Source organism: Petromyzon marinus, chromosome 5, assembly GCF_048934315.1.
Source record: "Petromyzon marinus isolate PM22_M1 ecotype Great Lakes invasive population chromosome 5, UKy_Petmar_22M1.pri1.0, whole genome shotgun sequence".
NCBI classification, from domain to species: domain Eukaryota; kingdom Metazoa; phylum Chordata; class Hyperoartia; order Petromyzontiformes; family Petromyzontidae; genus Petromyzon; species Petromyzon marinus.
The window spans coordinates 22,446,013-22,473,212 of NC_133671.1; the positions used below are offsets into that span (position 1 = coordinate 22,446,013).

The 27,200-nt window shown below is 57.0% G+C and overlaps 2 protein-coding genes and 1 long non-coding RNA gene across 12 annotated transcripts in view; 1 reads left to right on the forward strand and 2 right to left on the reverse strand.

The window, feature by feature from the left end:
• TTC28 (tetratricopeptide repeat domain 28) overlaps nucleotides 1-20,710 on the reverse strand; it is a 37,146-nt gene extending 16,436 nt beyond the window's left edge. For 2 of the 7 annotated variants that reach the window (XM_032947394.2, XM_032947395.2), the window contains exons 1-7: nucleotides 20,077-20,710; nucleotides 17,017-17,331; nucleotides 4,194-4,341; nucleotides 3,138-3,410; nucleotides 2,839-2,969; nucleotides 2,107-2,374; nucleotides 1,730-1,969 (exon numbers count right to left, since the gene is read on the reverse strand). In XM_032947394.2, coding sequence (XP_032803285.1) covers nucleotides 1,730-1,969; nucleotides 2,107-2,374; nucleotides 2,839-2,969; nucleotides 3,138-3,410; nucleotides 4,194-4,341; nucleotides 17,017-17,331; nucleotides 20,077-20,142 — 1,441 coding nt within the window. In that variant the 5' untranslated portion in view covers nucleotides 20,143-20,710. Of the gene's footprint in view, nucleotides 1-1,729; nucleotides 1,970-2,106; nucleotides 2,375-2,838; nucleotides 2,970-3,137; nucleotides 3,411-4,193; nucleotides 4,342-10,163; nucleotides 11,118-17,016; nucleotides 17,332-20,076 lie in introns of those variants that run through there. The other 5 variants (XM_032947392.2, XM_032947393.2, XM_032947390.2 and 2 more) reach the window with 5 other exon arrangements.
• Nucleotides 9,621-14,596, forward strand: LOC142920948 (uncharacterized). The gene is made up of 3 exons (XR_012939151.1): nucleotides 9,621-9,885; nucleotides 13,916-14,113; nucleotides 14,433-14,596. It is a non-coding gene; the product is annotated as an uncharacterized LOC142920948 (long non-coding RNA).
• A 2,738-nt stretch (nucleotides 20,711-23,448) lies between the features above and the next one.
• The window catches only part of LOC116939313 (large neutral amino acids transporter small subunit 4-like), a 61,675-nt gene continuing 57,923 nt past the window's right edge, over nucleotides 23,449-27,200 (reverse strand). For 3 of the 4 annotated variants that reach the window (XM_076062925.1, XM_076062924.1, XM_076062926.1), the window contains exon 15: nucleotides 23,449-26,008. In XM_076062925.1, the coding sequence (XP_075919040.1) occupies nucleotides 25,826-26,008 (183 nt within the window). In that variant the 3' untranslated portion in view covers nucleotides 23,449-25,825. The remainder of the gene's footprint in view (nucleotides 26,009-27,200) is intronic. The other variant, XM_076062927.1, reaches the window with a different exon arrangement.

The window sequence follows — 27,200 nt, forward strand, 5'->3', positions numbered from 1 at the left end:
ACCAGGCTCAACGCTGTGGGATGCGGATGACGTCATCACGCAAATGTCCGTGGTGATGTCACCACCACACGCTTGCCCGCTCGCCTGCCCGCCCGCCAGCGCGCCCGCATGCCAGCCAGCCAATAAAACTGTTTTGTAAAATAGTATGCTTTAGCACAGTTGGCTACGTACGGTGCGAAACAAGTTCAACATGCATACCGGAATGTGTCGATTTAATCAGACCTCGGAAGCTAAGCAGAATTGAACCTGGAAAGTTCTTGGATGGGCGAGACCACTGTGCGCAAAACCAGTGCAGTAGGCATCGTGGGCAGCAGAGGGCAGTGCAGCAAAATCATCGTCCTGCACTCCCGCTACCTTCTCACCGTCGTGAAGTACGGTCAAATAACCCTCACGGCACACACGTCATTGGGAAGCCCTCATCCAGCAGCGGATCAACACAACGGGCTACCTGTGTACACGTGCGCACGGAGGAGCACGGTTGCAATCGTGAGCTGTAGTGCGGACAGTCGTGGCCCAGGGCTCATCTGTGCCTCTGCTGGATGAAATAATAAAATACACACGGCTACAGAAGCCAAGGGGACGCTTGCTGCGCGGGGGTGGCGGCTTAGGGCGCCTGCACCACAAAACGCAAAATTATTCAACGTCCGCCGTGCGTGGCAGGAAAATGCTAACAGCGAATTTCCAAGCCCCGTTCTAATCCTTAATCCCAAGTCGCTAATCCAATAGCACTCTAGGAGCAGGCTCACTCCTGGGCCTACTTTTATCGTAATCCCTAATCCAATATTGTAACGCTAAAACGCTGGCTTCGGGGTACGCATTATTCAAGACACTGCATAATCACGTAGGCCGCTTGGTAAACCGAGGAGCGAGCGAAAGTCCGCACGGCGGCCAGCGGAAGTGCCACGCTGGCGACGCGAGCCAGGGTCTAGACCCCCAAGCCCGCGAGGCCGGGATTCTGATGGGTGGTGATGTGCGCCGCTATTGTCTCCCGAGCGGGGAGGGAGAGAGAGAGGTGTCACCGGGGGCTGGCGTGCGCACAAACACTCGCACGTATATTGTACAAAGAACTCCCATATAACGCTTTTGGGGTAACTGCTGTTAGCGCGCACCTATGAAAGCCAGCAAGGCACACAAGGGGGTGGGTGTTGGTCGTATCACACCTCGTCACCTTTGTGTCCCCAGTGCTGATGATTACACACTACACAAGGTACTCATTTGAGGCCAAGTCGATATAGGGGAGGCCCAGAACTGGTTCAGATATTCGTGACTAATGTTGACCATCAGCAGCAATCGAACGCGGGTCACCGGGTTTCGCAGCGTAGTCTGCTAACCAATATACTAGCGCTTCCCACAAAGACCAAAACACACACCGAAGACAAACACATACACACACACGCCTCGCGCACGCACACAAGGTCTATTTTCACAGACACCGTTTAAAGCGTTACGCCCTCCGTTAAAGAACTTGAAATTCCTTCCTGGCGATAAGACCGGCGCTTCCCGGACGAGGCACTGCCTGGCGCGAGCATCCGGCCGCACGGGGCCTCTCGCCGCACCGCCGGCTTAACGCGTGGCCCAACCGCCGGGCCAAATGGCGCAGAGATGGTGGCGTAGCGCCGGCTGTTCTCATTTAGCGACTGGCGGTGGCGTCCAAATCGACGGCGCATTTCCGTACACAATCGAACAGGAGCAGCTCCGGGCGTGGGCCGGCACCACGCGGGTAAACTACCGAGGTTGGAGCAGGCGCGACCCTCCATGGCCTTGTGCCGCAGGCCGATGGCGACGTCAAGCTGGCGCTGGTGGTGCTGCTTGGCGCGCGGCAGGTCGCCCAGGCAGCGGCAGGCGTGGCCCAGCCCCGCGTAGGCCCGGGCCTCGCCAGCGCGGTCACCGAGCTCCTGCGCCAGCTCCAGCACGCGGGCGTGGTGTTCCAGTGCCCGCGAGAAGTCTCGGCGCACGTGGCACGTGCCGCCTGCCTCGATGGGAAAACGCACGCACGCACGCACACGCACGCACGCACGTGAAAAGGGAAAGCCAGGTGCAGCGAGAACGACACGGGCTCAAGCGCGATGCGGGTTTAGACACAGAGTCGGGTCTAGCAGCACGCACCAAGGTTGCTGTGCGCACGCGCCTCCTCGTGCGGGTGCTCCAGCTCCTGCGCCAGCCGCAAGTGGCGCGCGTGGCACTCGAGGGCGCTGTCCGAGTCGCCCATGGCCAGGTAGACGGCGCCCATGCTGCCCAGCTGCCGCGCCTCGCCCAGGCGGTCGCCCGCTTGCTGCGCCAGCAGCGCGCACTGCTTGTGGCTCGCCAGCGAGTTGGGGTGGTCGCCCAGCGCCGCGTATACGTGGCCCAGGCTCGCCAACGCCCCCGCGGCTCCCTGCCGGAGCACGGTGGAAAAGAGCGAGAGAGCCGAGAACTGAGCTACGCGTGGCTACGTGCAGCTATGTGCGCAGTCCCGCAGGGATACGACACGTCGGCCCGCTACACCAACAACATCAATTTCTATTAATATATTTTATATTGTATTGAATACAATGCTCTTCCTAGATAATCCCTTGAGATGGAACATCTCGTTTGCAAGGCTGTACAGTGTGTCAAGTGACTCACACATGTCGCGCCGACGTACAGTCGCATCTCAAGTCGCTTTACAAAAACCAAAAACAAAAACTAAACTGTGGTAGAGGTGGAGGGAGGGAGCGGCTGGGGCCCAGCACAAACAGAAACGACAGTAGCTCTGTCCCTGCTGCCGGGGCAGCAGGAACAGAGCTACCAATGGCCAGGGCATCCTCAGGGGATCAAAGGCCTCCGACGGCAGGCAGGGGGCCAGGCCTGTGGCCTCACCTCTCGGTTCTTCTGCTTCATGGCGACCACCAGCTGCAGGCGGTGGCTGTTGAGGGCCTCCTTGTAGTTCCCCTGGGAGAAGTGTGCTGCCCCGAGGTTGGCCAGCGCCCGGCATTCACCCGCAGGGTCACCTGCCAGACGCGACACAGCACACAGTACAGCACACGGTACAGCATATGGTACGGCGTGCAATACAGCGTGGAGTAAAGCAGTGATGCTACACAAAGAAACAATACACACAAACATACATCGGCAAAAAATGTCAGCGGAGGCAGCAGCAGCGACGGCTGGAGTCTCACCGAGGGCCTTGGCAACCTGTAGGTCCTGCTGCATGTAGGCGATGGCCTTGTGCGGCTGCCCCAGCGCCCAGTAGGCCGAGCTCAGCGCCGAGAAGACGGAGCCGCGCAGCTTGAGGCTGCACGAGCCGATGCTGAGCGCGGCCTCGAGCACCACGACAGAGGCGCGGTGCTCGCCGCTCGCCAGCAGCTCCTGGCCGATCACCGACACCACCACAAAGGGGCTCTTGTCCAGACGCATCTTCTGCAGCCGCTCGTACGTCGGGCCCAGTGAGCCTGAGACGCGCAGGCGAGCGGTACAGACAAGACGCGTACACGCATGCACGCACACACAAAAAAAAGTTATCCCTTGTAGCATTAACAGACTGTTGGGGCAAGCGCTGTTAGTAAGCACTTATTTGTGTAATTTCCTTGCTGGGTTGTTTTGATTCCTTTTTGTCATTGTGGTGACCCAGGTCACCCTGGCTCATGGGACTCTCACCTGGTCACACAACATCAACTATGGTAAGGTATGCATGGTGCACACCGTAGTGCTGACGTTTATACACAGCTACTGATGTTAGCATCCATGAATTGGACCCACTGAGTACAGATTTCCGTAAAAACACACACGACCACTATTATGGGAATCTGCACGCACCAGGAAATGTCCTTTTCAACCCAAACTGCACCGATGTCTCCCACCACCGATAGCGGGAGACATCCGATACAAAACGCCAAGGGCAATGCGATTGAGTCATTTTGTCAAGATGGGAATCAGGAGCTAAATGCCACTGCATTTATCAAACGCTGACAAGACTACTCACGGAACGTGGAGAGTGCCAGCTAGCCGGCATGGCGTGCCAGCTAGCTTGCTTGCTACATTTGGCCTCGTGTGCCTATCAGGAACCATCACGAAACCAGCAATTCACCTGTGTCACTTTAGCCTCAGCGAGAGGCCTGCACCTGCCTGTGCGCAGGTCAAATGAAGGGGTGCTGTGGCGGCCTCTTTAGGCCACCACGCGGGTCACGTGGGGAGGTGAGCTGGGGCTCAAGTGTAGCCGCCCTGCAGGTACACACCTCTGAGCGGCGACTTCATGGCGGCCTCCACCATCCCGACGAGCAGCTGTAGGCTCTTGGCATCCTGGGCCAGGCCGGATGCGAAAGCGGCCAGGGCGTCGGCGTGCCGGCCCAGGTATTGCAGCGCCAAGCCCTGCCGGAAGTAGGCCTGCACGCCGCACGGTTACCGTTGCCCTCGTGTCAAATTAAACGTCCCATCAGGCGGCACAACACAAGAAATAGCTCCCCGACGTGTCTTCTGCGTTGTAACGAGCATCGAAGGGAGCGATGTCCGACGTTTTGCTCCACATGCCGGGAGCTACTGCAGGAACTGAAGAGTTAGAGTAGGTCCTAAAGAAGCTCCCAGCACGTGCAACAAAATGTTGGACATCACACCGAATAACACGCGGTACGTGCTGAAACACATCTGTGAGGTGTGGAGTACAGCCATGAGGTGTGCAGTACAACCGCCTCCTGCTCTCGATTATCCGTTGTACACGTTTCAAAGCATTGACGTATTTTAACAAGCCCAATATCAACCTCTTAATACACTCACCCATCATCACTGTCCAACATCGCCCTAATAGGGACGAGCAAGATTTTAAGAGGAACTGCTTTTTACGTTTAGTTATTTGTCCTTTCCCTACACCTCCGATTAGCACGGTTGGCTACGTACAGTGCAAAAGAAGTTCAACATAGATACAACATACATACAATTGGACTCACATCATAGACCCCATCACCGCAACTGGCACCACCATCGCGCCTTGCGGCACGCCGACTCGCTCCGGCGAGGCACAGCGATGCAGTCAGTGACAAGCAACATTCCAAGGCGCCGGATTTCAAACCGGAGCACCCCCGGCAGAGGTGCGATGCTCTGCCGCGCGTGCGGGCGGACCGGACCGTCCTGGCGGAGCGTGGCGTGCGCCGAATAAAGCCGTCACGAGGAGACTAGCGGTGGAACGGCGCCACGGTGCGTGTGCGCCGCACGCAGCTGAGAAGCGGCGCCATGGTGAGCAGGCGGCCGAGCCGGGTTTGTTGGACGAGGAACCGTCCACCAGCCCCCGCAGGCTATTTGATCATTCTGCACGATTCAGGGTCGCGATTTGATTTAGCCGAAATAGAAAATTAGCATATCATTTGCATTTAGCTGGGGTGGAGTGGTGGCGCAGCAGTTAGCACAATGCACGCTGAACCAGGCGACCAGAGACCAGTGGCGAATGATATCTGAACCTGTCCCAGGCGTGCAGCATGCTTGGCGCGGCTCCTGCTGGTGCAAGAATATGAAACGGGGCCCCCAGGTCAATTTCCCCCTCTTCGTAGCCCGGCGCCTGGGCCGGACCGCTGCGGTCCGTGGGTCCCTGGCGCAGTTGCACCGCCTGCACGCTCGAAGGCCGCTCGCCGCTGCACGAGGCTCGTGTGGCTGAACGCAGGTGCGGCCGGTGACGCCCGTGCAGTCGGTGCGGGGAGGCGCACGTCTCTGCCCAACGCCGTAATTAGCGCGCGCCAAGGCGCCCATCATCGTCTCGCACCACGGGGCGCTCCGTCCCCGCTCCGCACGCCTCCTCGCACGCCCACTTCCGGCTCGCGGGTATTTGGAGGAGACGCCGAGTACACGTTTATCTAAATGAGCTGCAGATCTTAACTCCAGACACAATTGCTAGCGTAAAAATCCCTCTGACAGGCGTAATTAAACCGAGACGGAATTAAGACGTGGGGGCTGCTGGCACCAGAACGCTGAGGGTGTCTGCCTCCTCCGCCTCCTCCCTCACTCCGTCGTTATCTCTTCTTTCCTCCACTCAGCCTGCTCATCCCTGCACCGCCACACTCCAGCTCTCGCTCTCTCTCACTCCCTGTCCCCGTAGGTGACTGAACGCCATGGCAGTTGTTCCCACTGCTGCCCAGCCCGCGCTGGCAGGAGTTCTGTGTAAACACAGCGGCGGCGGCGTTTAGACAAAAAGGTTGATCCGCGGGGAGCCACGGGAGGACGATGGTGATTAATGCGTCCTCGGGACCACTGCCACCAAACTGCTCTCACACCCCCCCCCCTTCTCCAATCCTCACACTCTCACTCGCCCTCCCGCCTCTTCTCACTGTAGATGGGCTGAAAGTCACGCACCCTTTGACAGGGTGGTTGTGGCGGTGGAGGGGGATGGTGTGAAGTGGTATTGGGGGAGGCGGTAGGGGCTTAGGGGATCAGGTGGCGAGGCTTGGCCTGGCCTCCTGTGTCTGTCACCGAGAGCCGTCCTACACAATCAGGATTAGTGGCTTCAAGCGCCCGTTACCCACACGGCTCGACGCCAACCGGGACCCGGGATGGGCCTGGTACGGCCCGCACCCTGCTGCCCCTCTGGGGACAAGCAGAGGCCGGGCCCCAGCTGCTGCTCGTGGCGCCTAGCGAGCGGTGGCTCCTTTGTGTGACCCCCGTAGCAGCCACACGCAGCTTCTCCGCCTCTCTCGGAAGAGCAATCGTCGCAGGCCCGACATCATACGCATTTACACAAATGTCTGAATGTGATCGCATCTCAAGACCCTGTGCAGAAACAGCAGGCATGTTTATCTTACAGGGCGAAACAGGCGGTCAGTCACAGGCAGAGGAGAAGAGAAAGGTCTTTAGAGGCAGGGAGTCTACAGCACGGATAAATGAGACAAGGGAGTTGCAGACCAAGAGGGCAGCAGAGGAGATTGAATGACCATCCACTTAGCGAAGATTGATTGCGGGCTGGAGCTGAGAGTGTGTGAGGGTTGAGTGAGACGAGAGGAGGTATGAGAGCACGTGGAAGGGAGCTGAGTGAGGTGAGAGAGAGGAGAGATTGTAGGAGAGCACGTGGAAGGGGGCTGAGTGAGATGAAAGGTAGGCAGAAAGGTTGAGCCCATAGAAGGTGTTAATCACGAGTGCCCACGTACAGCTCACGTCCACACCTCATCACATCGCTCCCGGTCCATTCACCCACGGGCAGTACACGGCTTTCACTGCTACACAAAGATGTGGTGTGGACAGCGTGGGCCCTGGTACAAGGAATTCAGTGCCCTGGTACTAAGAATCAAATTTCCCAGATTGTTCATTGCCCGGCGCCCGGCACATGGTCCCCGGTGCCATCGCGCAGTCTGCACGCTTGGTATCTACGGCACTGCATTGGCTCCTGGTGAACATCACCCACAGGCAGTACAAGACACCACCTTTGTTTGTGCAGATAATAAGGAATCAGTAGAGAAAGCACTCACTGTGTGGCCAGGCCCAATTAAAATTTAAGTCAACATTTTGACGTGAACGTGGCTCTCTCCCGTCCCGCACCTCCCTCGCTTCCCTCTCCCCGGGCGACGCGGAGGCTGAGCGGAGTGTGCGGAGCGGAGTGAATGAGGCTGAGCGTTTATTGACCCGTGCGACAGTGGCAAATATTTGCAGGCTAATCCGGGCTACTCGGAGACAGACGAGACGGCGCAGCCCATTCAACGAGTGTTCACGCAGCGACGGCTCCTTCAGTACGGGGGCCCACCCTGCACCTCCGTGTGGGGCCCACCCTCTACTCCCCTGCGGGGCCCACCCGCACGGCCCACCCTCTACTCCCCTGCGGGGCCCACCCACACGGCCCACCCTGTACTCCCCTGCAGAGCCCACCCGCACGGCCCACCCTCTTCTCCCCTGCAGGGCCCACCCGCACGGCCCACCCTCTTCTTCCCTGCGGGGCCCACCCGCACGGCCCACCCTCTACTCCCCTGCGGGGCCCACCCGCACGGCCCACCCTCTACTCCCCTGCGGGGCCCACCCACACGGCCCACCCTGTACTCCCCTGCAGGGCCCACCCGCACGGCCCACCCTCTTCTCCCCTGCAGGGCCCACCCGCACGGCCCACCCTCTTCTTCCCTGCGGGGCCCACCCGCACGGCCCACCCTCTACTCCCCTGCGGGGCCCTCCCACACGGCCCACCCTCTTCTCCCCTGCGGTGCCCACCCGCACGGCCCACCCTGCACCTCCGTGTGGGGCCCACCCTCTACTCCCCTGCGGGGCCCACCCACACGGCCCACCCTCTACTCCCCTGCGGGGCCCACCCGCACGGCCCACCCTCTACTCCCCTGCGGGGCCCACCCACACGGCCCACCCTCTTCTCCCCTGCGGGGCCCACCCGCACGGCCCACCCTCTACTCCCCTGCGGGGCCCACCCACACGGCCCACCCTCTTCTCCCCTGCGGGGCCCACCCGCACGGCCCACCCTCTTCTTCCCTGCGGGGCCCACCCGCACGGCCCTCCCTGCACCCCCGTGCGGGGCCCACCCTGCACCCCTGTGCGGGGCCCACCCTGCACCCCCGTGCGGGGCCCACCCATACGGCCCACCCTCGACTCCCCGTGCGGGGCCCACCCACACGGCTCACCCTCGACTCCCCGTGCGGGGCCCAACCACACGGCCCACCCTCTACTCCCCTGCGGGGCCCACCCGCACGGCCCTCCCTCTACTCCCCTGCGGGGCCCACCTGCACGGCCCACCCTCGTGCGGGGCCCACCCGCACGGCCCACCCTGCACGCCCGTGCAGTGTGGAACTCAATTTCTAACACACTAGAGAACAAAAGAGCATCACTAAACTTAATCTCGCAACACGGTACATTTCACAGCCCAAATGTTCTCTCAACACAGTACACGACACTCCAGTCAGATCCCAACACAGTACAGGGACCCAGGTTATCACAACACAGGAAACGACCCCTGTTATCTACCCAGAAGTCCACGACTACATTCACATTCCAACACGATACACTGCTCCACGAATCTACCACAGTCCATGATCCCAGTCCTATTTTAACACAGCACATGGCTTCCAGTCACATTCTACCACAGCAGAAGGAGACCCAATGATCGCTTAATGCTGCGCCATACACAACACCATTCACTACTCAACACGCGACATGGCTCCAGTCATCTGCCAATGCAGAAGAGGACTCCAGTAAATGTCCACTACAGTACATACATCCTAGCCATCACTCAATACGGGACAGACACCCAACTGATCTCGAAGCACAATACATAACCTTTGTTATCTACCAACAGTACACGACTACAGTACAGCCATTATTCCAGCACAGTGGAGGACCAAGTGATCGCCTCATACACTAGTCCAGCCGTCTCCCCAGCGAAGACTAAAACGAATTACAGGGCAGAAATCGAATCCCCCTAGATTATAACGGTAAACAGGATATGTCCAAGGAGGTGTCTACAGTCTCAGTCTATAGCAGCATTCATTCCATTTTGATTTATCCATACTAGTCTATGGGGGGGGGCATTGCGTTACAAGTCTGTCCCGTCTCCTAACCCAGTCGTATCTGGAAAAGATAGCACGTGTCCTTCAAAATCTTTCAGGGCAGTACACGGCAGACCCTTGCTCCTCTGCATCACCGCCAACTGTTCGCAGAGGTCCACGTGTTCTGCACGTGCTGTGCTGTGGGCAGCAGAGCAAGTGTGCTGCACCCGTGCTGTGTTGTCGACATCACGGCACGTGTGCTGCACGTGAGCAGCACAGACGCGTGCTCGCACGGGAAAGCAGGGGGCGGGGGGGGGATACCCCACGTGGCGCCGCGATCATCACAGCCACAACAACAACAATAGGAACAAAGGCCTGGCCGTGATTACATCGGCTTACAACGGGACCCCCGTCGGGAGCGCGATCGGGAGGGGGTCTACAGCAACCCCACAGTGGACCCCTGTAGTACACACCCAGGCAGGTTGTATAACCCCGACAGACACACGCATCTCACCACCACACCTGTACCCGGACCCCTGCCATCCTCGCTCACCCTCGTACCATCCCTTTAACCCCACGCTCGCTTCCCGTCTGCTCACCACCGTGTTCGCTTACCCACTCAACCCGAATTGACCCTACAACTACCCCCACCGCACAACCCCTCGCTTGTCCGTGTTTTACAATCCGCTTACCACCCGCGTGCCATCCCGTCTCACCCCTAACTCGTGCCCGCGTCACTCGGCCTCACCCCTCGCTCACCCGTGTCCGCTCACCTTCTTCCTCGGCTGCCATTTCATCATGGTGAGTGAGGAGTGACGGCTGAGCACGCACGGGCGGTGCCGCTCGCCGTACCTCCTCGCCGCACCCCCCCCCCCCTCCTCCTCGTCCTTTCCCTCGTCACCGTGGGGAGGGGGTCGTCAGGGGTTCGAGGTAGAAGAGGGGTTCACGGAGCACGGGAGCGGAGTCTTTGCCGGGGTCCCCGGGGCCCCAGAGCCGACCTCTCCCCGCATCAATGGAGCTGCGCTGTGTCACATCCCCGCCGCTCTTTGTTCGCGGTCCGCACCTCTTCCTCCTCTTCCTTCTCCCTCCTCCTCCTCCTAGACTACCTCTTCCACATCTCCCCGCGACTCGCACGAAGCCAAGCGGGGCCCAGGGTGGGACGGGACGCGGGAGCAGAGTCGGAGAGCCGCGGAGGAGAGCGCGGGACTGCGCGCCTCCCACCCTCCCGCCCGCCGTGCCTCCTCCTCCTCTCCGATCCTTGCGTCTCGATGCGTCCCCGTGCCCCCCCGTCTTCAGCTGTCTGCCTCTCCCCTGCTGCTATTGCCTGGCGATGCTGATGATTGTCTTCTGTTGCCACAGCTACTGATGATGTATTTCGCTGCCGATGATGCTGCTCAAATTTGTTATTTTGTTGTTGCCGATGGTAACGCTGCTCACAATTTTCGGCTGCTGCTGCTACTGTTATTGCTGCTGCTTCTGCTGCCGATGACTGCCGTCTGCTCCTGATGATGCTCAGCTTTCTTCTGACGCTACAGCTGACGATGATAATTCCTCTTTCATTATTTTCTAACGCTCCGACTGCTGCTGCTGCTGATGACGATATCCACACGTCTCATTCCTTCTTGTGCCGCTGCTGCTGCTGCTAAACTCATCACCGCGTGCTCGGGACCCATCTGGACAATGACGCCCACGATGCGTGACGCGTGACGCGCCCCCCCCCCCAAAGGGACCCCCCCCGCCCCTACACCCCCCGTCCCCCCCGCACGGAAGGGGGCAGGGCGCGTCCCTTCCCGTGCGATCAACGTCACCATTAGCGGGCGCAGGGCCACTCCTAACCCCCCCACCGGCACCGCCAAGCCTAACACCGCGACCATGCGAGGTTCACTTAACAACTCACGCCGGGCGTGTGAGCTTGACGTTCCTGCTCTGCTATGCGCGTGTGATATTGGTACTGTGCTATGTGTGATATGTATGTCGAACTTCCTTTGCACCGTACGTAGCCGACCGTGCCAATCGGAGGTGCGGATATTGCTATGCAGTGTGTGTGCCATTGGCACGATTCTGTGTGATATATAGTGCGTGTGCTATTGCAGTCCTAGATGTGTGCTTTTGTCAATGTGCTGTGTGTACCGTCGCTGTGCCTTGGACAGCTGCTCTTGCCCTAGGCGATGCGGTGCCTTGTGTGTGCTATGTGTGAGGCTGTGTGCTATGTGTGAGGCTGTGTGCTCGCTGTACTGCCCTGCAGCATTGTGATTGTGGACTGCTGCCCCCATTGTGTGCAAGTACTGTATACACGGTGTGGCTCTGTGCGGGGCAGCACATGCTGTGTTGTGCTGCTGCGTTGTGCTGCTGTGTTGCTGCTCTGGGTTGTGCTGGCCGTATCCTCTCTTCACGCACTCTCACCGGGAGCCGGGTCCCCCCCCGCCTCCCTGTCCCCTCGCGGTTCCCCTAGGGTGCCGAGCAGCCAAAATAAACCACTCTCCTCCTCTTCTTCATTCAGCCTCCTCGTCGCACGAATCCGCTGTGATCTGTGGGCCGCCCTCCTCCCCACACCTCCTCCTCCTCTCCGCTCTCTTCCTCCCGGCTCCTTGCCCCTCTCCCTCCGTTCTCCCGCTGCCTCCCTCCCCAGCTCTCCCCTCCTTCTCCCTCCCCGACCCCCGTCCACCCTCTCTCCCTGCTCCTCCTCTATTCCTCGCGCTCTTCTTCTCCCGTGTTGCCTCCCCACTCTCCCGACTCTCTTCGCTCTCCGCCCCCGGCTCCGACTCTCTAACATCTCCACTCTCCCTCCCCGCTCCCCTTCCTCTGGAATCACGGGCAGAGGAAACGGTCCCCTTGTGACGGGAAACCCCCACGCCGCACACCGCCACCACCGAGCCTGGCACTGGCCCTGCCTTGCCCACTTCTCAGTGCACCCAGCTCGCATGCCCTCACCACCTTCCCTTATCCCTGCCAATGTTCTCAATGCCCTCCAGCCGTGCCCCACACCCCTCCAAACCCATCCTTGCCCTTCATTAAAACCTGCTGCAATATGTGCACTGTACGTACAGTGCACGACGCGTGATGCCGCGCGATACCAACTCGGCCGCGTCTCCCCCGTGGCGCGTTCATCCATTCTCACGTCGTGGATAGAACAAAGCGTTTGGATCCCAGGATCAGTCGAGGTGTTCTGAGCGCAGCCGAGATCAGAGGCGATACACGACGGGGGAGTGGGGAGAAGCGGCAGGGATGCACGGTGGCACGGTGATCCCAGGAACCAAACACAACGAGAGATGGAGCTGTGATTCCGTCTGCCCCCCACACGCCACGGCTCACGTCCATCACACACGTAGCCACCACCACACCGAGCTGCACTACCACCAGCGCTCCCAGTCAGGAATACACACGTATACATCCTGCACTACCAGCCCCCACCCACTCCGAATTAAATTTGCCAACACATCTTGCACTACGAACAGTCCTACCAGTCAGGAATAGGTACAACCCTCCCAGCCTGTACTACCAACACACCACCCAGCTTGGAATACGCAATATCGGCCCGCACTACCAACCCATCCACCCCACACAAAGTCAAACCGCGTATCCTCCTCGCACTCGGCAGCTCGCACCAAGTCAAGTGCAACATTCCTTGCGAGTCGAAAGAATCACCGCTCCCACAGCTCACGTAAAGAAAAAGGACGATCATAAAACGACGAGCATCTCGCTCTTGGAGACGGACGCAAGCGCCGCGTTAATGCAAACACGTGCACGCGTTGTAATGCCTCGCGTCTGTCCACGGGAGAGGGAGCTGTAAATTATAAATTGCTCGAGGAGCCCATAATCAGAGCCAGCAGCGCACCCAGATAAACTTTTGGGAAAATCGATTCCACTACGAGACGAAGTCGATCGCTCGGGGTACCAACGTTGTTTAAAAAAATAAGTTTGCTTAAAATCAGACGGTGCTCGCACGGTGCAAGATGAATGGGTGCATCGCAGAACTCCGATTGATGGTGACAGCTTGGGAAGCAGGCCTTCATCCAGCAGTGGATTGATCGTGCCTCATGATGAGGATGATGAATGTAATATTAAACAATTCTACAGTAAAATATAAATATACACGTTAAGTACTATTCATTACATATTTACAATGATACATGCATGAAAACCCGAAGAGGTTTCATGTTGGCCCTCAATGACATTTATCGCAGAGCACCATGCACAAATAGCACCGTTTTTATAAAATCTACTTTTCGAAAAGTGCTGTATAACGTTAATTACAACGGCATGAAAAGTTTAACTTACTTTTTAATCACCAATCTAAATAAACGCACAATGGTGAGTAAATAAATAATAATCAAGTGTCTTGTGAAAACATCGTAGTGTCTGCGACAGTTTTGCAGACCACGTCCCACAGCACTGTGAAAGATCAGTGGTCCATGGCCCGCATGGGCTGGGAGGCAACGCTGGTCGATGACTAACCGCCCCCTTTCCCTCCTCCTGGGTGCGCCTCTCTGATTTCGTGCCGCGGATCACAGCGAGCGCAGCTCACCAGCACCTGCGGCCTCCTCCCAGCCAAACCCCCGCGGCGCACCCCAGGAGGCTGGAACGCAAGCTCAGGGCCGGGCTAAAGGCCAAGACGGTTCCCAGGGCTTCCTCTTAAGCCGCGGCGCAAGCGAGCAGGCTGGCCAGTGAGCCAGAGAAGCCTCACATCCGCCATCGCCAGGAGAGAGGAGGTGAGCCGTGAAGCGCTGCTTAAACACTCAACACCGGCAATACGCCCCCCTCCCGGCCCCCCATGCCTCGCGTCTCCCGTCTCCCTCCCCGGGGAACACCTCGCCTACCGGGTGGGTCAAGCGCAGAATTCCTTTCAAGTCACGGCTTGTTCTACCCTGATCTCTCATGCTCACGCCTGCCCCATGCCGCAGACCAACTGCCGCCCCCACGCCGAAAACCCACCGCTGCACACTGCTCCTGAACCCTCGCCACGTGCACTCCTCCTGCACCGACCCCGCGCCGAACGCTGTTGGTTTTTTGCCCACATCTTTGTCCCAGGTCTCCCCGTCTCATCGCAGGTCTTCCCATTCATCCCAAGTCTCCCGTTCGCATGGTGCAATCACCCATCACAGCACTAGCATGGGCCTCAAAAGAAAATAAACTGTTTTAATTTAATGTGAAAAGCCAACCACCACAAAGTAATAAAAACAATGTAAAAATTATTTACAGCCCCTTTGTCAATGCACTGCTGAATGAAGGCCTTCCAATGCCATGTCGATCGTGGGGGTTGTTTGACTATTGTCTGGCGAGGTGCAGGTTGGTATAGCAGGACTGACTCAGATATCGCTCGCCACTGGCGTTAACTGTTGCCGGGTTCAAAGTGCAGCATGCTGAGCACTGCACCACCATTCCTCACCTCTATCGTAATAATGTTATTAAAATACCACCCAACAATTATCAAGAAAAAAACCAACAGAGGGAAACGTCAAGTCAAGCATGCTGCTTGCTCAAGGCTGCTCGGCTGCCCACCCACACGCTCACACACGCGCAGGATACGCTAGAGCAGCATCGTGCCTTTCGCACAGAGGGCACAGGGAGCCTGAAGGTAGAGTTGGGGCTGGGTGAAGGTTCCATGCGTGAGGAGCGCCGGTCTCAACTGCCTCTCCTACTCCCTGGCTCGCGAATACTCCGCTTCCGACAGAGCACAATCCCATCCGTCGTTTAAAAAAATGGCACCACAACAACAATGTGCACGGAAATAGCGAGCCACATAAACGCTGCTCACCAAATAAATCACTGCACTTACTCGGGGCATTGTTTGGCAAAAGGGCATTCCCACGGAGCACAGACAGAGACGGATGTGTGTGTTCGTTGTAAGTGTCCTAAGCGTCTGCGCGTACAAGCAGAGGGAGAGAGCCAAGGCTGTAAGAGATATTTTCAGCCACAGTTACCTGGCCTCAGTAACAGCCCGGGAATACCCGACAACGCAATGGGAATGCCCAGTAACGACACGACGTGGAGCGATGGGCAACCAAGGAGAGTACCGGTCTCTGTTGGCACCACAAGCACCGTCGCATCAGAGGCGACACCACAACCGCCATTGTCAAGAAACAGCAACGGCACCCCGCATGGAACACCGTTAACTGCCGCCGCCCCCTCCGCTTGCCGAGTCTCGTGGCCACGGGACAGAACCCCGCTTCGCATTCGGCTACGGCCTGGGATTAATTTCAGCCGTGTCTGTCCGGGTTGACGACCCGTAAAAAAATATTTATACAACCGGCACACCATATCCAGCAAATGTAGCGAACATGTGCAGGAGAGTGCCGCTGTCTGCACACATATGTCCATACGGCAGAGTGCGTCCCATGACAATTCGATGCAATTCTCTCCAGTGAGGTCAGAGTTCAACACAGAAGCGAGGCTGAAAGAACTGTGCATACAGAGCTTGACGGTGAGGCCCACATTCCGATTCGTTAATGGTGGCCAAGACCCACTTTTAAATAGCCAGGTGATGCAGCGGTGGGAGCACACATCCCGACATCACAAGGTTCCAAGTTCGAATCTCGCTTGGGGGTCAACTCAGCCCTGTATCCCTCTGGGATAGACAAAATGTTTACCACTTTGTGAAAATTCAAGAGTGGATATCCTTTTCCCGAGGCTTACTTCTGTCATAAAAATGTGGAATTTTCTCCATAGATAAGAGCTGTACAAAGACAGTGAGCACTGCAGATGCTCAATTAAGTGGACAACCACTCTTTATTTTTGGTCCTCATCATGAGAGAGCAGGGTGGAGTGGCAGAGCAGTGGTAAGCAATAAACCCGATGACTCGAGTTGGATTTCCAGACATGGCTAACTTGAGTGACGAATTATATTCAAACACATTTCTGGGCCCAACCCCCCCCCTTCACCATCCTGCACCGCACCTCTGATTAGCATGGTTGGCTACGTACGGTGCGAAAGAAATTCAACATACATACATTGACTACTATAAAGTATGGTCAAACAACCCCCATGACTGACAGCGCGGAGAGGCCTTTATCCAGCAGTCTATTGGCAAAATGCTGTAAATGATTATTGAGATATTTTGGATCTGCCGCAAACATTCCATTGCAATTAAAACTGTTTGACAGGCATATAACGATTCACCGTCCTCACATTTCAATCAATTCTCAAAATTCGTGGTCACAATTTTATTCAATAAATCACAGTTTTTTACCACTGTGGTGAATGTAGAATCTGTAGGGACTTCTGTGACACAAATATACAATAGACATAAATTTTAAATATTAACTGTCCCACGCATAATTTGATCGTGTATATCATGAGCGTGAAGATCGATTTTAATCCATGATTCCACACGTGGTTACACTCATATCTATCAATGCAAACACTGATCAGCCGAAGTGCAAAGACAGACCGGATAGTCGCCACGGAGCCTGCATTGGTCACCCACTTCTCAAAACACGAACCACATCATACAACAACCGCCATTCGCCACTAAGTGGTGGTGACGTGACCACGGTGCTTGTGCCAGGCTATGTGCACATTAAGGCCCCGTGAAGTGTCGAACGCCCGCTGGCAGATCACGGGACAGATCCAGGTGCCGTGGATTGACTGACCGAGATGACTGCCGTCGCTCACCTTTGGGAAACGTGGGTTGATGCGCTGCGCCGTCTCGGCGTCCTGGAGCGCACGCTGGTGCTGACCCATCCGCGCCAGCGCAGCCGAGCGGTTGCAATAGAGGGCACAGTTCTGGGGGCTCATGACCACCGCCTCCCCGTACAGCCGCACGGCACCAGCAAAGTCACCGGCCTGGCACGCGACGCCCGCCGCTCGCACCCGCTCCGCCAGCGCTCCCTTCCCGCCAGGCACCGTCGTTCCCGTGCTGCTCGTGCATGGCAGAGCAACGTCGGCATCACCGCCGGCGCCGCTTTCAGCATCTGGGGGGTCGCAGTCCTGGAAAGACAAAGAGCGTGGCACGGCTTGTCACGTACAGGCAGACACAGCCTGCGGATACAGCCAAACACAGCCAGCATGCACAATCAAAACCTACAACTACAGCCGAGCACAAGCTACACGTACGGCCAGACAGAGGCTGCTAACACGACCGGACGCAGCCTGCAGATATAGCCAGGCAAAGCCTTCAGCAGCAACCCAACAAAACGAGCAGGTAGCAACAACAACGCGCAACTATAGCCAAGCAAAAGCTACAAGGTAGAGCCAGGCGGCTTGCAAGTACAGTTGTGAACAATCTGCAGGCACAGTTAGATATAAGCAGCAGGGCCAAACACAACCTACACAGCTGGAAACAGCATTCAGCAACAGCCAGACGCAATCTGCAGACACAGATGGGCACAGCCTTTGAGAATAGTCACACACACTGTAGTCACAGCTGGACACAAGGTACAGAAACAGCCAGACACAGTGAGCAGGTGTAGCCAAGAAAGACATCACAACTCAGAATGAGCAACTGGGCCAAGTGGAACCCTGACCCCCAACTCTGCCGCCTCCCGACCAGGGTGCGCTTTAAGTGCAGCTGCCTCGCTCACGCCAAACAGCATTCCACCATGTTTATTTGTAGGCCATAAATTATACTCGCAGTATTTTTTAAACTTGGAATAAAGTTTCATTATTAATTTCAAACAATGCACTCGTGCACCGAGCCTCTGGCAGGTGTCCAGCACCTACGTGTTGTGAGACGTGTGCACATCTTATCAACCTCCTAGATTGCCGATACCAATCATCAGGTTTCGGAGAACTATAAACTTCCGAGGTCTCTATGAGGCTACCGTTGGCTCATATGGGGCCCAGCCAATGGTGGTGACATGATGCCTGGCTCATGGTCAGTGAGTAGCCAAGTGAGTAGCCCTGGGACCCTGGATCCCACCGGCAGAGATTAAGGGATTATGTCCTATGTCAGAGGATCAGAGTTGGGTCCCAGGTCCTGGTAAGTGGTTCTGAAACCTAATGTCCAGTTGCACAACACACCTTATATGTAATTTTATTTACATTGTTTAAAATGACAGAGGAACACACATTAGTACTTTCGAATGAGTCATGAAAATGACAACAGGGCCCCGCCAATGGAGGTGACGGTGCAACTGGGCCAAGTGTAATGGACCACAGGGGTCCAATTGGTGCTGGGCCACGAAGAAGCAAGGGGAAGGGAGGGAAACTGGACAGAGGTGGCCCCATTTAACTACTTGAACCTGGGCCCGTTACAACCACACTACACCACTGCCTCCAGTGTGGTTCCAGCAGTTATGATCTTGAAGGTGCATTGAAAAATGTGACACTCCGACTGATGCTCCTGTTGTTGTGGAGTGACTCATGCAGCCAGCTATGGCTCAGGGGTTTGTGTGTTATATGTTATTTATGTAGTTTATTGTTAAAAATCCGGTCACAGTCCCTATGATCACTGTTACATTGCATTTATGGCTTTGTTTTGGTGATTTCGAAAACGTTTTTTGGTTTGGCCATGTTTTTGTTTATTGTAGTACGAAGTTAGACTGATGGCCTTAATCTTAGTTGTCTTGTGGCTGTTGTTGTTTGACTTGCATCCCACTGGGATTTTTGCACACAGCGTTGGTGTACGGTGCTATTTCAGGACTATTTTGATGGGTTTTTTTCCTGGATTTTCTGTTTGCATAGTCACTTTAAGATATTTTCTTGTTCATGTTTTAGTTTTTAGTTTGTTGCGGTTGCACCCGATTCAAGAGCCGAATGGCTCACAGGGCTATACCAAAAAAATAGAACTATGAACTAAGAGGAAGATGATGGATAGGAGATACGGGTACCAGCTCCTGGGAGGAAAGTGACCCTGGGACCCAGTCGGGGCCCTGCCACTCGAGTTGAGGAGACACAGGTCTGTGTGAGGGGGCCTCTGGAGCCAGGTTCTCTACCAGTGCAGGCGAGGGGACCCCCCCCCCCCCTGCCAGTAGAGAGAGGGGGGCCGCTATATTTAGGATCGCGCGCGGGCGTCGTGCTGGAGAGGCCCGTGGGGGCTGCGAGAAGGCACCGCAAACAAATGCGTTTCTGTATTCCAGTAATTTCCGGAGGGGCTATATATATAATTTCTCTCTCACTGGGTGAAGCTGGGACCGGGGATTTGGGGAGTGGAGACCCCTCCCCGGTTGGGGAGCGCGGGGAGCCCCGCGGCGCTCTAAGCGGATCGCGCGCGGCACACCACGTCCAGACGTCAAGTCAGAGGAGTGACCACAGAGAACCCCTCTAGTCACACGGAGGCCACACGACCCCCCCACCCCCTACCCAGGCCACGTCTGTCGTGATCATGAAACAATAAAACAAGGAAAACTGAATCACTCAACACTTCTGCCCTCATCCTTACTTGGAGTTCCATCTCCTGATTGCGCCCGCCCGCCCGCCCGCCCACCCCATCCAAAACGAGTTCGCGGACAATGGGCACTCACCCATCACCACCCCATCACCATTACCGCCATCGTCATCCCCATTACCACCACCTCCATGCACTTGGCCCTTCGCTCTTTGTTATGGAGCAGGCACGGTCCCTAAACCCGCGCCCCCATTGTTCCACCGTCGCGGTAAATCTCGCGAGACGAGGGGGACAAGGGACCCCCGGTGCGCGGCCGAGAGGGGGCCCCTTGGGGAGGGGGTCCCCGCCACCCCCCTCCTCCCCCAGGGCTTCCGAGGGGTGCCCCGGTATCCGAGAACCCAACCTACCTCCTCCTCCGCAGCAGCAGCGGCGGCGGCGCCGGCGGCCGAGGCTCGCAACTTGAGGCGTTCCATGGGGTGGAGAAAGCCGCCGCCGCCGCGTCCCCTCGTCCCTCTGCCGCTCTCCCCGTCCCCTCCTCGCTCCTCCTTCTCTTCCCGCTCTCCTCCCCCTCTCAGCTCTCGGCCGGGCCGCCTCGGCCCCACCTCGCCGGCCTCATCCCTAAGCCTCGCCGCGGCCACAGCAAGCGGCCAAAGTTTATGCGAGCGGCTGCGGCGGCTGCGGCGGCGAGAAAAGTGTGCGCGAGCCGCGACCGCCAACTTGTGTGAGACGTGGCGCCATGTTTTAGCCGCGGCCTCGGCGCCCGGAGCCGAGCGCCACCCGCCGGGAGGAATGGGCGCCGCGGCCCCGGGGCTACGGGGCCCGGCCCACCACCTCCAGCAGCACCACCACACCCCCCGTGCTCCCTGCCCGAGGAGCACGGGGACCGTTACCCGGCAGCGTGGGGGGTGGGACCGCGATAACCCAGAGCCGGGACTTGCTGTCGGCGGGGGTCGTTATTCCCCAACTGGGATCTGAGAAGCACCGTTCGGCATTCGCAACGTTGAACCAGGACCCCATCATTTGACAGAGAGAGAGAGAAGGGGGAGAGGTCTCGTGCCAAAAAACATCCAAGTTCACCAGAATTGATTCAAGCGATGCCTGGCTCTGCTGGTGAGACTGAACGTCAAAACCGGTTCAGGAGTTTGCTTGTGCTGAATCAATACTGCTGAAGTTATGCACTCCCAGAACGGCCCTTGGGATTATGAGTTGTGTTAGAATTATTTTTATATTTGTTTTTGAATGTGGTGGGTACGCGGTGTGTATGCTGATCTATCGTGTTATACCTCGAGAGGGCCTTCAGATTGATCCGAGTGGGTTAAACCGTGAGGGGAACATTGTTGGGCCCTCCTGGGACGTTATTCTCCCATTGGAACCTTCAGGGGCCCGTTAAGTCCTGAGCGAGTCGCCCTTGTATGAGGAGGGCCCATGAGGACCTCCTCTATGGCGTGATGAGAATGGCAGTCAGGTCGAAAGGGCGATGAGAGGTGCTCTTGTGACATGTGTCACCTGTGTCGGGTGTCAGGTGAGGATGTCATGCTAGGGTGAGGTGAAAACTATGGTGAGGTGGACGCTAGGGTGAGGTGGATGCGAGGGTGAGGTGGATGCGAGGGTGAGGTGGACGCTAGGGTGAGGCGAATGCGAGGGTGAGGTGGACGCTGGGGTGAGGTGGTTGCTTGGGTGAGGTGGACGCGAGGGTGAGGTGGACGCTGGGGTGAGGTGGATGCTAGGGTGAGGTGGACGCTGGGGTGAGGTGGATGCTAGGGTGAGGTGGACGCTAGGGTGAGGTGAATGCGAGGGTGAGGTGAATGCGAGGGTGAGGTGGACGCGAGGGTGAGGTGGACGCTAGGGTGAGGTGAATGCGAGGGTGAGGTGGATGCGAGGGTGAGGTGGACGTTAGGGTGAGGTGGACGCTAGGGTGAGGTGGATGCGAGGGTGAGGTGGACGCGAGGGTGAGGTGGACGCTAGGGTGAGGTGAATGCGAGGGTGAGGTGGATGCGAGGGTGAGGTGGACGTTAGGGTGAGGTGGACGCTAGGGTGAGGTGGATGCGAGGGTGAGGTGGACGCGAGGGTGAGGTGGATGCGATGGTGAGGTGGACGCTAGGGTGAGGTGGACGCTAGGGTGAGGTGAATGCGAGGGTGAGGTGAATGCGAGGGTGATGTGGACGCGAGGGTGAGGTGGACGCTAGGGTGAGGTGAATGCGAGGGTGAGGTGGACGCGAGGGTGAGGTGGATGCGAGGGTGAGGTGGACGCTGGGGTGAGGTGGATGCTAGGGTGAGGTGGACGCTGGGGTGAGGTGGATGCTAGGGTGAGGTGGACGCTAGGGTGAGGCGAATGCGAGGGTGAGGTGGACGCTGGGGTGAGGTGGTTGCTTGGGTGAGGTGGACGCGAGGTGGACGCTGGGGTGAGGTGGATGCTAGGGTGAGGTGGACGCTGGGGTGAGGTGGATGCTAGGGTGAGGTGGACGCTAGGGTGAGGTGAATGCGAGGGTGAGGTGAATGCGAGGGTGAGGTGGACGCGAGGGTGAGGTGGACGCTAGGGTGAGGTGAATGCGAGGGTGAGGTGGATGCGAGGGTGAGGTGGACGTTAGGGTGAGGTGGACGCTAGGGTGAGGTGGATGCGAGGGTGAGGTGGACGCGAGGGTGAGGTGGACGCTAGGGTGAGGTGAATGCGAGGGTGAGGTGGATGCGAGGGTGAAGTGGACGTTAGGGTGAGGTGGACGCTAGGGTGAGGTGGATGCGAGGGTGAGGTGGACGCGAGGGTGAGGTGGACGCTAGGGTGAGGTGGATGCGAGGGTGAGGTGGATGCGAGGGTGAGGTGGACGCTAGGGTGAGGTGGACGCTAGGGTGAGGTGGATGCGAGGGTGAGGTGGACGTTAGGGTGAGGTGGACGCTAGGGTGAGGCGGACGCGAGGGTGAGGTGGATGCGAGGGTGAGGTGGACGCGAGGGTGAGGTGGATGCGAGGGTGAGGTGGACGCTAGGGTGAGGTGGATGCGAGGGTGAGGTGGATGCGAGGGTGAGGTGGATGCGATGGTGAGGTGGACGCTAGGGTGAGGTGGACGCTAGGGTGAGGCGGACGCGAGGGTGAGGTGGATGCGAGGGTGAGGTGGACGCGAGGGTGAGGTGGACGCTAGGGTGAGGTGGATGCTAGGGTGAGGTGGACGCTAGGGTGAGGTGGATGCGAGGGTGAGGTGGATGCGATGGTGAGGTGGACGCTAGGGTGAGGTGGATGCTAGGGTGAGGTGGATGCGAGGGTGAGGTGGATGCGATGGTGAGGTGGACGCTAGGGTGAGGTGGACGCTAGGGTGAGGCGGACGCGAGGGTGAGGTGGATGCGAGGGTGAGGTGGACGCGAGGGTGAGGTGGACGCTAGGGTGAGGTGGATGCTAGGGTGAGGTGGACGCTAGGGTGAGGTGGACGCTAGGGTGAGGTGAATGCTAGGGTGAGGTGGATGCGAGGGTGAGGTGGACGCGAGGGTGAGGTGGATGCTAGGGTGAGATGGATACGAGGGTGAGGTGGATGCGAGGGTGAGGTGGACGCGAGGGTGAGGTGGATGCGAGGGTGAGGTGGATGCGAGGGTGAGGTGGACGCGAGGGTGAGGTGTGTCTGGCGAGGATCAGGTGAGGCTGGTTGAGGTGCTGCTTGAGGAAGCCTCCTCCTCCATCACACTCCTCTAGTGACGCGTCTCTCTTAGCCTGGACTGATGTCAGTGACGAACTCAGTGGAGATGCCACTCAATGTGTCTCATGCCTCGAGTGCAGCACGACACGGGGACACGGGCGGCATATTAAATAAATCTTTATGAATAACACTCCTATGGAGGTCAAGTCACAACCCCTGACCCCGCCACTCACCGCACGCAAACACTTTGATTTTTTTTCCCAAGCCGCGAGGCTCGGGTCGACTCTCCCCCCACTCGATGTCCTCGTCGCTTTCGAGAGCAATGCTCCGATACCCTCAGGGGCATAAGAGAAGCGCTTAGAGAAGGTGGGTCTCAACCTCAAAATTAACTCGGGGTCACGCCGGTGATGAAGGCAACCGTCGCCATAGGCCTGTCGTTGATCAAAAAAATGCAGGACATCTCTCTAAATTCGGGCCACGGAACTGCTTAGGTTCCATTGTGCATTGCGATCGACCTTGGGTGGACACGCCAACCCTTTATGGATACGTTGACCTGACCTCTCCAGAAGACTATATCTACCTTTGTGATGGCAGGGAAATCAACTCTGGATGGTCTGGTGGCGGGGGCCTGCGTGCCAGCTTTGTGTATCGCTACCGCCCTCTGCTGGAGTCTGGAGGAGTCTGGAGTCTGGCGTCCACGTCGAGCTCCCAATGATGGGACCAGGGATGAGAAGTTTTGAGATGAAGTCCCAGAGTGGATATCCAAGACTATGGCCGTTGTCATAAATACACTCGACTCACCCCAGCCTCCTCCACATTGTAGAGCGAGTGTCCCCACCAAGACGAGTGGTGCAGTCAAAACACTCATCAGCTTCGTCCTGGTTTGTGATTCACTTGAGCAAGATTAGCGTGGCTTCACGGTCAATTGCGGTGATGCCACCACACCTCACCATCGCTCACTTCCTTGCACTAGATACTACAGTTGCTGCAACCACCAAGGTCAGCTCTTGCTGTACACAGTTAAGTTGTTTCAAAGACTGCTCAATCTCATCACTACCTGCATTTGGTTTGAGTTCTTCTGTGCCTGTTATCGGCCTCTGTGCTCCACCTATTCATGTACAACATCATCATCTAATACTTCATCGATTAAACCGATTCGTAAGCTCGCGGTGCAATATCGAATCGACAACGTATTTAACAGCCGTGAAAAGTGATACCTATGCAAATGCCTCATTTGCTCGACAGAAATATAGAAAATAACACAAACTATGCGTCAACGAACACGAGACGGAAACACGTGAGGTGGGATCGGACAGAGAATGGTTGCGTGCCTAGTGTAGAGGGTGGGCGGCTAGGGAGCTGAGGGGCTGTAAGCCTGGAGCCCCCACATCGATGCTGCTGAGGTAACATCCTCCAATGTCAGCTGGAAGTCATGAGGAGTTTCCCCCTGGGGCTTTTCACGCTCCGGTCCTCGAGCCTCCTCTCGGCCTCCCTTACAAATGTCGCGCGGGGAACACCAAACATCACGCGGCACGATTCGCTCATTGGATTTTTGGTTTAGGCCACGCAATGACCTTGTGTCGTGAGCCCTCCTCCACCCGACACAGCCAAACTATGACATTGTCACGTGTACACGCGCTTTAACGCACTGGGTCGGGTGATGGAGAGTTCACGACGGGAATATGGTGAGGTCGTTATGAGGCGTTAGCGGGAAAATCAACCATGATTCGTAATATTGGCTGTGAACCAACGTGTTAAACCACACATCATACACCCTCAGCCAAGACTCCACACACCCTTCTGGGTGATGGGCCATGGGTCTCGATGGTCACAGGCCCTGGGCCCCTTGACACTGTCCCAATGTTTCAACTTCCGCACCGGGAGATCGGAGCGGCGACATGTGAACTGCAAGTTCCGCACGACGCCACAGCACACATTACACCGTGTATATACCGTATTACGTTGACAATGCCGTTGTGCGTGTATATATATATGCGCGTGTAGCTCAACTGGAAAGTAAAAGGAGGGAGCTCTAATTCCTACGCGGAGGGAATGTGAATAAGTGCTCCTGCAGCGTTGAGGAGCCACCGATCCGGGAGGCGACCGCCCGGTCCAGACGCCGCCACCGCTCGCAAGCGCAGCACCAGCTCCTCGCCCCGTGAGACGCTCGCCTGGTGGCGAGGGGCACTCAAAGGTGCCAGGTGAAGGACGCTTGAAAGACTGATAAATGACCGGTGAACAACAGCGAATGAAATGAGGTTAATGATTGGTGGTGGTGGTGGTGATGGTGTCTACAGTGATTATGATGGTCGTGATGACATTGATAATGGTGGTGGTGGTGGTGATGGTGTCGACAGTGATTATAATGGTAATGATGGTCGTGATGACATTGATAATGGTGTTGGTGATGGTGATGACAATGATTATGATGGTCGTGATGACATTGATAATGGTGGTGGTGGTGATGGTGTCGACAGTGATTATAATGGTAATGATGGTCGTGATGACATTGATAATGGTGGTGGTGATTGTCGGCAATCACGCGTGAGAATCATCCGACCCTTTGGTCCCATGCCATGAGGGGATCTCTGTGAGGGGGACCGGGGACCCCGAGTCCGGGGCCATGAGTCTCTGCTTCTTCTTGAGTCCACGGCTGAAGGAGAACAGGTACAAAGGGAGGCAGAAGCCCAGCAGGGACAGCACCAGCAACCCCACGTTCACCTGCGCGGCAAGGAGGGGTGCGGGGTGAGCGTGACGGTCAGCTGGCTTGAAGGGGCGAGGTGGCACCCAGATAGAGGGAGGCATGTTAGTGAGTGTGGGGTGAATGGACTGAGAAACTGGGATAGAGGGAGGCATGTTAGTGAGTGTGGGGTGAATGATGGACTGAGAAACTGGGATAGAGGGAGGCATGCTAGTGAGTGTGGAGTAAATGATGGACTGAGAAACTGGGATAGAGGGAGGCATGCTAGTGAGTGTGGAGTGAATGATGGACTGAGAAACCGGGATAGAGGGAGGCATGTTAGTGAGTGTGGGGTGAATGATGGACTGAGAAACCGGGATAGAGGGAGGCATGTTAGTGAGTGTGGGGTGAATGATGGACTGAGAAACTGGGATAGAAGGAGGCATGTTAGTGAGTGTGGGGTGAATGATGGACTGAGAAACTGGGATAGAGGGAGGCATGTTAGTGAGTGTGGGGTGAATGATGGACTGAGAAACTGGGATAAAGGGAGGCATGTCAGTGAGTGTGGGGTGAATGATGGACTGAGAAACTGGGATAGAGGGAGGCATGTTAGTGAGTGTGGGGTGAATGATGGACTGAGAAACTGGGATAGAGGGAGGCATGTTAGTGAGTGTGGGGTGAATGATGGACTGAGAAACTGGGATAGAGGGAGGCATGCTAGTGAGTGTGGGGTGAATGATGGACTGAGAAACTGGGATAGAGGGAGGCATGCTAGTGAGTGTGGGGTGAATGATGGACTGAGAAACTGGGATAGAGGGAGGCATGCTAGTGAGTGTGGGGTGAATGATGGACTGAGAAACAGCACTTGCCCCTACAGTCTGGTTAAGGCTATACGGCGGATCATTGGGGTGAATTTGGGGTGAGTGCGTGTGGGGTGAGTGAGTGTGGGGTGAGTGAGTGTGTGGTGTGTGGTGAGTGAGTGTAGTGATGAGTGTGTGGTGAGTGTAGTGGTGGGTATGGTGTGAGTGTGTTTGAGTGATGGGTGAGTGACTGTGTGATGAGTGAGTGCGTGGTGAATGTGTAGTGGTGAGTGTGTGGTGGTGAGTGTGTGGTGAGTGTGTGGTGAGTGTGTGTGTGTATGGTGAGTGTGTGGTGAGTGAGTGTAGTGGTGAGTGTGTGGTGAGTGAGTGTAGTGGGGGGTGAGTGTAGTGGTGAGTGTGTGGTGGTGAGTGT